The 10,141-nt window shown below is 60.3% G+C and overlaps 1 protein-coding gene across 2 annotated transcripts in view; it reads right to left on the bottom strand.

Moving 5' to 3' along the window:
• Positions 1 to 8,239, bottom strand: part of SYT12 (synaptotagmin 12) — a 9,496-nt gene extending 1,257 nt beyond the window's left edge. Inside the window, exons 1-7 of one of the 2 annotated variants that reach the window (XM_057379888.1) lie at positions 7,883 to 8,239; positions 5,267 to 5,331; positions 3,784 to 3,977; positions 3,107 to 3,499; positions 811 to 1,026; positions 592 to 712; positions 314 to 447 (exon numbers count right to left, since the gene is read on the bottom strand). In XM_057379888.1, coding sequence (XP_057235871.1) covers positions 314 to 447; positions 592 to 712; positions 811 to 1,026; positions 3,107 to 3,499; positions 3,784 to 3,977; positions 5,267 to 5,303 — 1,095 coding nt within the window. In that variant the 5' untranslated portion in view covers positions 5,304 to 5,331; positions 7,883 to 8,239. Of the gene's footprint in view, positions 1 to 313; positions 448 to 591; positions 713 to 810; positions 1,027 to 3,106; positions 3,500 to 3,783; positions 3,978 to 5,266; positions 6,003 to 7,882 lie in introns of those variants that run through there. The other variant, XM_057379887.1, reaches the window with a different exon arrangement.
• Between the last annotated feature and the right edge of the window lie 1,902 nt (positions 8,240 to 10,141).

The raw sequence follows: 10,141 nt of genomic DNA on the forward strand, positions 1-10,141 counted from the left end.
CCCCCCCCTTCAATATATCCCTTATGCTTACCCATCCCCTAAATCCCTCTACCCCCCATCCACATACAAAACCATCCATGTGCACCCCYTGTATCCCAACCCACACGTCCATAGAGCACCCAAAAGTCCCACACACACACATCCCCCCTTCCAGCAGGCACTTCCACACCTCTCCAAACAGCCCCCCAACACACACAACCCCCACGGCTCCCAGGATCCCCCCAGGATCCCCCCAGAACCCCGCAGCCCCTAGGAGCTCCCCACTAGTGAGTTTGGGGAGTTTGGGATGTGTCCCAACCCCACTGGGCCGGACCTGGAGCACGATGGCGGGCACRGAGAAGATCATGGCCTCGTTGAACACGGGGTTGGTGTCTCCCCTCTTCACCACCGTCTTCTTCTTGCTGATCTTCCTCCCGTCCTGCAGCAGGTACACCTTGACGAAGGGATCTGCTCGGAGCAAGAGAGGGATCAGTCACACGTGTCCCCAGTGGTGTGGACAAAGGGTGGGGACCCTTCCTGGTGTCCTCYRGTAAAGATCCRTGCRGTGAAGGGGACAAACYGGGACCAAGGCCAGCACAGAGCYGCCCTCACCTGCAGTCACCTTCCCRTTGCTCCACACGAGGTTCCTGGCTTTGACCACCACCACGGTGAGCCGCTCGGCTGTGGGCAGGTAGCTCAGGGACAGCAGGATCTCCCCCACCGTGTCCACCGCCTGCAGGACACAGCAAGGGACACAAATGACAAACGACAGCACCCCGTCACCGCCAGCCCGACCCCACAACCCCAGGACACAGGGTACACCCAGCTTGCCTTGTTGGTGTCCTGCAGGTAGAGCCAGGCGTTGAAGGGGCGAGTGGCCAGCTCCAGGTCGGAGAGCTTGAGCTCGGCCACGCCGGTGCTGACGCTGCGCTCGTCCTCGTCCACACCAAAGACGGAGAAACGCAGGCTGTTCTCCTCCAGAGCCACCGGGTCCAGCGGCACCGAGAAACGCTCGTCGAAGGCCACGGAGTAGGAGCTGCGCTGGATCTGCCGCGGGAACGAGGGGTTATCCCGGTGCCTGCAGGGCTGGGGGCTGCATCCCTGCTCTGCCCTGATCCATGGGAATTGTGCAGAGCATCCCCTGGGCACCCCCATCCCATCAGGATGATTTATTCCCGACCTGACCGCAGCAGCTGCTGAGCCATTGGGGTAAAAATCAGGGCTGTGACCTGCCCCAGTGCCTGAGAATTCTTTTCATTAAGGAATAAAGGTTGGCCCAGTGCTCTTGGATACATCCCAACCCCCTCGGAGTGCGGGTGCAGATCCCATTTGGCCACATCAGGATGGAACCCCCAGCCCCTGYCCAAGCCAGAGAACCAACTCCTGCACATTCCTAGCAGGAATGATGCTGTCTGGGTGACATTATCCCTGTGTCACATCATTCCCTGGGAATAGAGGCGGCAGCAGCAGCTCCCATAGCTCATCTTGCATGTGCTGATCCCAAAGAATGGGCAGGGGGGAAACTGCTTGGAAATCACAGGTTTAGGGATGTTTTTTCCCCTGTTTCAACATCCAAGATGCCCCACGCAAGCCAGGGGTTTGTGCYATGGGATGGAAAGCTGCAGCTTTGGACAGCATGGAGCAAAGTGGATCCACCAGCTCCCCAAAGCCACAGGTGGAGAAGGGGCCCCTCTGTGGGGCTGTGACACCCCAAAAGTCCCCTGAGACAAGGTTCATCTCCCCCAAGGAATCTTTCCTGTCTCAATCTGCTCCGCTCCTGAAGGGCACAAAGGTGGCACCTGCCATCCCCCACTTCCCAGTCCATGCTCTCCCACAGGATACCACCAACTCCCAGAGCCCCCAGGGGATTGAAGTTCCTCTGTGGGAAGAGCAGATTTTACAGCCCTACAGATTTTACAGACTGTCTGTCTGCAGCCCACGCTGTGTTTTGGGAGCTCTGGATCAAGCACAACCAAACTGGAGCTGCTATTTAAAATTCCCCCCAGCAGCACCAGAAAAGCTCTGGCTGGGCCTTCATCCGTGGCCTCGGGGCAGCCGAGGAGGTAAATTGTGCTGGTAAATTATAAATAGTGACACTAAATAATAAATYTCTCCAGAGCATAAATAAAGAGCTAGAGATTTGGATGGAAAAATGGCCTAAAAGGGCACTGTGGAAATGTTTCGGAGGAAGCAGTGGGTTTGTGTGGATGGAGCAGCACTTCCATCCCAGTGGAGAGGTGCCTTAATAGGATGCAGATTTCTGCTCCTCTCTGGAATACCCCGATTAAATCAAGCTGGTTCTGCAGAATGGAGCTGCTGGAAGAAAACTGAGGCCCCTGCTTTCCAGAAGCAGCTTTTGAGGCACCGAAAAAGGGAGGTTTTGCCCCAGATCCGCTGCTGGTTGTGGYCCTGTTGGAGCAGCCACGTGGATTTTCCGCTGCTGCATCCTTTATGGGAGAGAGAAGGGATTTKGGGGGACTGCAGTGGTCTGTGGGGCCACGGCGAGACACTGGCAGCACCTGCCAAAAATGCCACTGCCACCCAAATCCCAGCCCARGCCACTTCCTCCACCTTGCCGCAGGTGGGAAAGGCAAGCGGGAAAACTCGCCACCAGCCACGCTYGGAGAGGCCAAACTCAGCCCAAATCCCAGCCAAGGGGGAGACATTCCCTCCCCTGCCAGGTCTGTGCCAACCCATCTGGGACAGCCCCCAAAATGCTGTGTCAACCCAGAGCTCCCGTCTCCCAAATCCCATCACTGCTTTGGGGAAGCTGAGAACTTCCAGAATCCCACATCAACCGCATCCAGTCTTGAACTCGGTGCTCCCCAACCCCACTACTGTCTCGGGGAGCCGATATCCCCCAAATCCTGCACCGGAGCTCTCTGCTCCCAAACCTCACCCCTTCCTCGGGGAGCCGATATCCCCCAAATCCTGCACCAACCACTCTCAGCCCTGACGTGCCAGGAGCTCCCTGCTTCTAAAACCCACCCCTTCCTCAGAGAGCCGATATCCCCCAAATCCTGCACCGGAGCTCTCTGCTCCCAAACCTCACCCCTTGTCTGGGAATGCGGCCCCCCAAACTCCCAGGGTGATCCCCGAGGAGTCCGGGTGCGAAGGAGGGGCTCACCCGGGAGATGCCGACGATCTGCTCGGCCGGGAGGAGGCTGATCCGCATGAAGCACGACTCGAAGCGCGCGTCCTCCTTCTCCAGCAGGTCCTTGCCCTGCAGCAGCGTGACGTGCAGGGCGGCCGCCCTCCCGTCGTACTCCATGGACACCTCCACCTGCCCCACCGTGAAATCCTGCCCGAAGTTGTTGCCGATGGACGAGATGGAGTTGAGGGAGTCTGCCGAGATGGATTTCCGCAGGGGGCCGTAATGGGYCAGGCCCAGCTCTCTGCCCATCAGCTCCAGGCTGCCCAGCTCCTGGATGCTCTCCGAGGTGTCCTCCGCYCTCAGGCTGCTCTTGCGGGATGAAGAGCTCCGAGCAGGCGTCCGCTGCGAGCCCGGGGCCAGCCCTCGCTGCCGGGGAGAGGAGAGCGATGCCATCCAGGCTGTCCCTCCGTACGGAGCAGAACAGCTGGGCTTCTCCGGCGCCTCCTTGGATCCATCCCGGCCCCTGCCTGGCCTCAAGCTGCCGCGGCAGCGAGCCCGGAGCTTCCCGCAGCTCCCGGCTCCAGCCATCCCCGCAAAAGCTCCAGCAGCACCGGGTCGCTGCCCGCGGCCGTTCCGCATCCCCAATCCCCATCCCTCCGGCATCCTGCGTGCTGCAAAGGGAAGGAGACAACCCCGACCTCCCCCCTTACCTTGTTCCTGATGTCCGGACACGCCGCTCCGTACTTCTGCTCCAGGTACCGGTAGTCATAATTTGGGAAGGGGGAAGGGGCCGGGTAGCTCCCGGAGCGCCAGAGCTTCCACAGGTTGAYGGCTGCGATTCCCAGCAGCGCCAAGGCGCCGGCGGCGTAGAGCCCGATCTCCCACCGCGGCGGGCTGGAGGCCACTGCGGGGACAGGGGACTCCGTGAGCCGGTCACAATCCCGGCAAGGAGCCTTCAGCCTCGGTTGCTTCYACGCTGGGAACTCGGCTCCGAGCTCCGAGGGTGGGATGGGCCCAGCGGGGAATGAACTGCAGATCCCACCGGGCTCGCTGCAAACGGGTCAGGCAGAGGCTCTGCCGGCCAAAAAACGTCAGCCCTGGCTGGGTTTTCCCGGGAGGCGAAGCGCTCCCGTGTCCCAGCCCCGCTTCCCGAGGGTCCCTTTAGCAGCGGCGGCTCTGTCCCGCCGCCAGATGTGCCCAGGGCACATCTGCATCGCCCCGGGCCCCGCGGGACAGCCCGCGCTGCCCCCCCCACCCCGGGCTGGGGACGCCAGGAAAAGCCGGGAGAAGGGAAAAAACCCAAGGAGAAGCTGCGGGAAACAGGCAGAGCCCCYCGGGCGCCGCCGGAGCGAGCGGGGAGGGAGCGCCGGGCTCGGCTGCGAGCGGCTCCTGCTGCATTGCAGCAGCCTCCATCACTCCCTCCCGCGCCGAACCGGCACCAGCCGCTCCGTGGAACGCGGGGAGAGGAGAGAAAGCGGATTTCTCATCCCGGAGCACTGCCGGGGAGTCCTCCGGCATCGCCACGCCGCAGCGCTCCCTCCTTCGGAGCCGGAAAAAGCCCAAAGCCGGGCTGAACTCCCACATCGCATCCGAGCGCAGGGACAACCTGCTGCTCCCCCCAGCCCTCCTCCAGCAGGAACAGCACCGAGTGTTCGCATCCAAAGCACCTGCTCTGGATCCCGCGAGCAGCCCAGAGGSATCTCCCGGGTTAAACATCGCGGGGGGATCCGGGTCCTGCTTCCTCCACCCGGCCCCAGACCCCTCGAGGGCTCTGCTTTAGCCCTGCATCCCGGCTGAGGATGCTGCGGGAAGCAGTTGGAGCTTTCCCGTGCCAGAGCTCCCGGGCTCCTGCTATGGCGGAGGGGCAAAATCGGGAATAAAACTGGGGATAAAAATAAAATTAGCACAATAATCCTTCCCCGGTTTCCTGCCTCTGAGTAACTCCAAGTGCAAATTCTGGCAGAACTGGAAGCCGCTTCACCCTCATTTTCGAGGGCTGAGCATTCATGTTGGAAAACTTGGGGGTTTCTGGGGTTTTTCCCTTGTTTTAGGAAACGAAATCCCGCGGGCACACGGAGCAGAGGGTCCTCCCCATGGAAAGCAGCGAGGACCAGCAATCCCCCAAAAACCCCTCGGGGTGAGCCCGAGCAGCTGCACCCCAAACCCTCCCCGGACTCCCTCGGGAGGACTCACCACTGAAGCGGGATCTGCTTACGTGCCCAGTGTCCATGGCAAACGCTCCCTGCGAGCGGGACAGCCTGGAATGTGTGAGACACGACGTTAGGAGCGAGGGGAAGAACTCAAAAACTGAATGCCTTGCGATTTTCCGCCAGGGACGCTCCATCACTGCTCCCCCTCCATCGCTCCCGGCCTTGGCTCCTCTTCCAGGCGCCGAGCAAACGCGCTGGAGCCTCTCGGCCACCGGCAGGAGCTGAAGGAGGGATGGAAACCCTCGAGGAGAGGCAGAGCCGCCCGATTTACCTCGTGAGCGTTTAACAGGCGACATTSCCAACCTCTCTGCGCGTGGAATTCCCCCCTCCAGGAGCCCTCGAAGCCCTGTGCTGCTTTTCTAGCTGAAATCTTCCTTTGCCTCCTGCAGTTTCCCGGCCTCTCCCGAGGCTCTGCCGTGGCCCCGGCCGAGGGGGGCGGCCCCATTCCCCCGTTTTGGGGTCGCTGCAGGGTTTAGGGCACGCTGCTCCCCAGGAATCCGCTCCTGCAGTGGGAAAGCTCCGCTGCCTTCCCCTCCCTCCCCCAAAGGGGTTTTCCCAGTCTGGTCTGTGCAAGATCCATCCTAAAGAAGGGAAGCTGTTCTCCCAGGCAAATCCCAGCCCGGGCACCACTGAAGGGGATTTACCCGAGCCAGCTGCTTCCTGCTGCAAAAAGGGGGTTTGGGATCCCCAAAACCACAAAACGAGCAAATCCAATGGGAACTGAGCAGCATCCTCTGTTCTCTGGCATCCGTAGCGGGAGATCCCAGACCACGGGGAGCTGAGGGGATCCCTGAGACCCCCAGGGGGGCACAACCTCAGCACTGCACCTAAAGCCCCAGGATCCTGGAGCACCCAGGCCCCTCTGCAGAATTCCCACATCTCACTCATGATGCGGGAAGAAGGAGCTGGGTTGGCCTTGGACAGRTGATCCTGCAGTATTTGGGTCCCACCTTTGGGTGCTCACAGCCTCAGGGACTGGGGTGGTGATCAACTCCCCCCAAACCATCCAGGCTTGGATTTTAGTGGGCAAAGATGGGAATTTCAGTGTGTTACAGCATGGAATATCAGCTGTGCTGGCCTGGCCTGGCCTGGCTGGGCACCCTCTGCAGGGGCACACGGCCCTTGGGTGATAAAAGSGGGGCCCTAAATGCAACCCAAAGTGTCAGCGATGCTGGGATGGGGCTGGGAGATGCCCAACTCCTCCCCAGCCTCCTCCCTCTGGCACGAATCTCCCGGTGCCATGGACAAAACAGGGTTTTGTCACAGTCACATCCTGGCTGAGGACATGCTGAGCTCGTGTCACAGCTGAGCTCAGCCTAAGGCAGGCTTTGCTGCTCAGTGCTGAAAATTGACATCTCAATGGAGCAACACGATGAAGATTTACCCAAAACTGCCTCTTTTTATGCCCTGAAAAGCTCCCGTGCCCAAGCAAGGGGCTCTGTTCCTCTCTCTGCTTCCCAATTATTTTTAAGATGAAAACAGCGAAGTTTTCAGGACCAACTTTCCCTGCAGCAAAGACAAACATCCCCTTCAAGCCCCCTCCCAATTTCTTCTGGAAATTCGAAAGAATTTCTAATTTTTCTTTTTTTTTCCAGAGCTTTCCCCCCAGAACCTCCCTCTCTAATGAGCTCTAAGCAGCAACTTAAGCAGATTTCCAAGGCATCACCTGGAAAGAGACTGCGGTGCTCAGCACTGGGATGAAACCCAGAGGTATTTTCCTGTTAGGAGAAAGCATCAATCTCTCCTGAGCTTTGAGGAAACGGGGGTGGGAGTGCTCGGGGGAAGATTTATGGCTTTTTTTTTTTGTTAAGGAAGCTCTTCCCTGGAGCGTTTCACCGAGCTGCTCTGACATCCCTCTGACCTGCCGCTCAAATCCCTGGGAAATCAAACCTGAGGCATTGGGAAGGGAACAGGCACYGCTCTCCCACTGCTGGCAGCACGGGGATAGATGGGGTTTTCACCCACAGACCTCAAGATCAGGGTGCAGAGCCCTGGTTTGGGGTGCTCAGACCCAGAATGGGGGGCAGAGTCCCAGGTTTGGGGTGCAGAAATCCAGGTTTGGGGTGCAGAGCCCTCTCCATCCCAAATCCCCAATGCCCAGGGAGCTGCTGCAGAGCTCAGGTCCCTTTTACTGCTTGGAGTGACAATAAAACAACGAAGGGGAGACAAACAGCAGCAAAGCCACCTGTCTCCCCGGAAAAGGGGGTCCCCCCAGCCCTCAGGGGGCTGTCACCTCGCTGCTGCCAAGGCCACAGGCACAGAAACCCCAATTGCTGGTCCAAAGCCCCTGGACCGAGCTGGCCACGACACCCCCCCCGAGCCCTCTGCGGTCCTTAAACGTCCCAATCCCGGTTCCAGCGCTCTCCCAGCTCATCCTGCCCCAGACAGCAGCGCCCGGGCCAAACTCAGCTCGCCAGCCCCAAATCCCTCCCCATCCCTCCCCATCCGCAGGGCACACAAGCGGGATGGAGTTTGCTCCCGGCACGGATAAGGACTCATCCCAAACTTGCCGAAACACAAGGATTCGGGCTCTGCACTGCCCCATGGCCCTCCCCAGCCCCCCACGGGGGACACATCCCACCCGCTCCCCGCGCTTTACCTGGACTGGTACCAATCCTCAGGGCTCTGCGGGCARCGCGGGGATGCCCGGGCGGCCCCGGCATCCGCCGAGCTGTGTCCGCTCCCGCGGGGTGAGGGATGCTCCGACCCCCGAGGCCCGCCCGGCCGGCGGTGGGGACCGGGCAGAGCCCCCCCGCTCCGCCCGGGGGTTCCCGAGCTCAGCCCCGGGCTCCACGGATCCCCCCAAGCCCGGGGAGCGGGGCACGGTGCGGGTGCAGAGCCCAGCCCCTCCGGGGGGATCCGGGCTGTGCCCCCACACCCGGGATGCTCCCCAGCGCTGCGGGACCGGGAGCGGCTCCGCTCCCTCGCCCGGCCCAGCCCAGCCCGGGGCGGAGCCGCCGCTCACCCGCGCCGGGAGCTGGGCGGGCTCTGCGCTCCCAGACCCTCCCCGGGGCTCGGCTCAGCCCAGCCCGAGCCCCCCGGCACAGCCTGGGCACCCCGAGGGGCTTCCGCTCCGTTCTGCCTCCCAGGCTCCCGGCTTGCCTCAGGAAGTTGCCATAGAACCATTCAAAAACCCTCAAAAAAATCTCTCCAAATCCTGCAAATCCACCCCAAATCCCAGCCAGGAGTGAGGAGCGMCGAMKCCAGCTCCCTCATCCCAYACCAGAGACCCTCTGCGGAGYGCTTGGCCACACCAGCCTTCYCCAAATCCCAAAATCCCCCTTCCCAGAGACTCCCTGCTACATCCCACAGCACCTCTGCCTCTCCAGCTGCTCCTCCCCACGGGGCCTGCCGAGTGTTCCGCTCCACGGGGTCCCGTGTCCCCTCCCTCTGCCCCACAAAGCGTGCAGAGCACCTTGGGTTCTCTGGATCATCACGCCAAAGCCGAATCCTTGGGTTTTCCCTTGTCCCAAACAGCTCCCAGCTGCGTGTCCCTCCTGGATGTGCCTGGGAAAACCCATGGGATCCCATCCCTCTGCAGCAGAAAGTGGAACGTTCTGGGATCTCTTTCTGGCCCCAAAAGCCCCTGGGACAGTTTGGCTCCGTGCCCACCCCACCCGTGACGATCGGAAAGGGTGTGGGCACCCTCCCGTGGGATCTTCCCTCACCCTACCTTCACATCCACAGTTTTCAGCCGCCTCAGCGACTTCCAGGGCAGCAAGGAGCAGTTTTGGWCAGCAGGAGAAACGCTTGGATAGGAGAAAATTGAGTAATTGCAATTTTGGGGGGGAAAAAAAAAGCCCCTGAGGGAAGGTGGGGTCAGGAGCCACGGAGCAGCGTGGCTTTCCAGAGGATTCCTGCAATTCCCAGGAATATCCACTACACCCAACCGCAGCCCAGCTCAGCCCTGGCTGCAGGCTCTGGGAAGATCCAGGGAGGGCAGCACTGGGAGATGCTCCCATGATCTTCCCAATAGGAAGTTCATTTTCAGGACAAAACAGCACGTTCTGACCATACCAAAAACGCTGCCTGGGTGGGAGCGCKGCCCCATCCCACTGCCAAGGCTCCTTTCCATGGAGCTTCCCAGCTCTTCCTCTGGGTGCAGCTGGAAAAGAGCAGGCCACGGTCCTTCCCCACTTCCCAACGCTCCTCTGAATTCCCACGGATAAGGCCGGCTATCCAGCCCCTCCTGCAGGACACCAGACTGTGGGTAAAGGTGATCCCCAGAGCTGTTTCAGATGGGATCAGATCAGGCTCGGGTTTGGAAATCTCCACATGCCCCAGCTGGATACCTGGATTCACCCAGCCTCACACAGACACCACCTCACCTATTAAACATCCCTCCTTTTTAAAGGCAACACTTCCCTTTGGCCAAGCTCTCCCTGGAATCAGGGAGTGACCATGGGTGGGACACCTGCTCCAGGTGAGATGGACACAGGAGCCTGGAAGCAGGAGCTGCCACCTCTGCCCTCTGCACAGGGAGGGTCCCATTTCAGGCCACACCAAATGTTATTCCCATGAGGACTCTTGGCTTCCCTCCATCTCCTCCCTATATTATTCCCATTAGGACTCTTGGCTTCTCTCCATCTCCTCCCTATATTATTCCCATGAGGATTCTTGGCCTCTTTCCACTTCCTGACCAAAGCTGCAGGATTTTTCTGGATATTCCTCACCAGGTGTTGCCAGCGCAGGAAAGAATCCCTTTTGCAGGAGGTCTGTCCCCCAAGCACCTGGCCACCACCCCAAGTGAAGATTCCCAAATTCCCAACTGCCCTGTGTCCACTTTTTATGGGTGGGAAGTATTTGGGACACTAAAGCCGGGAGAAATGCAGATGTCTGTCATTCCCCATGAGACCAA

This window comes from Malurus melanocephalus, unplaced genomic scaffold (assembly GCF_030028575.1).
Source record: "Malurus melanocephalus ecotype Western Australia unplaced genomic scaffold, MMel_1.1 scaffold_426, whole genome shotgun sequence".
Lineage (NCBI taxonomy): Eukaryota > Metazoa > Chordata > Aves > Passeriformes > Maluridae > Malurus > Malurus melanocephalus.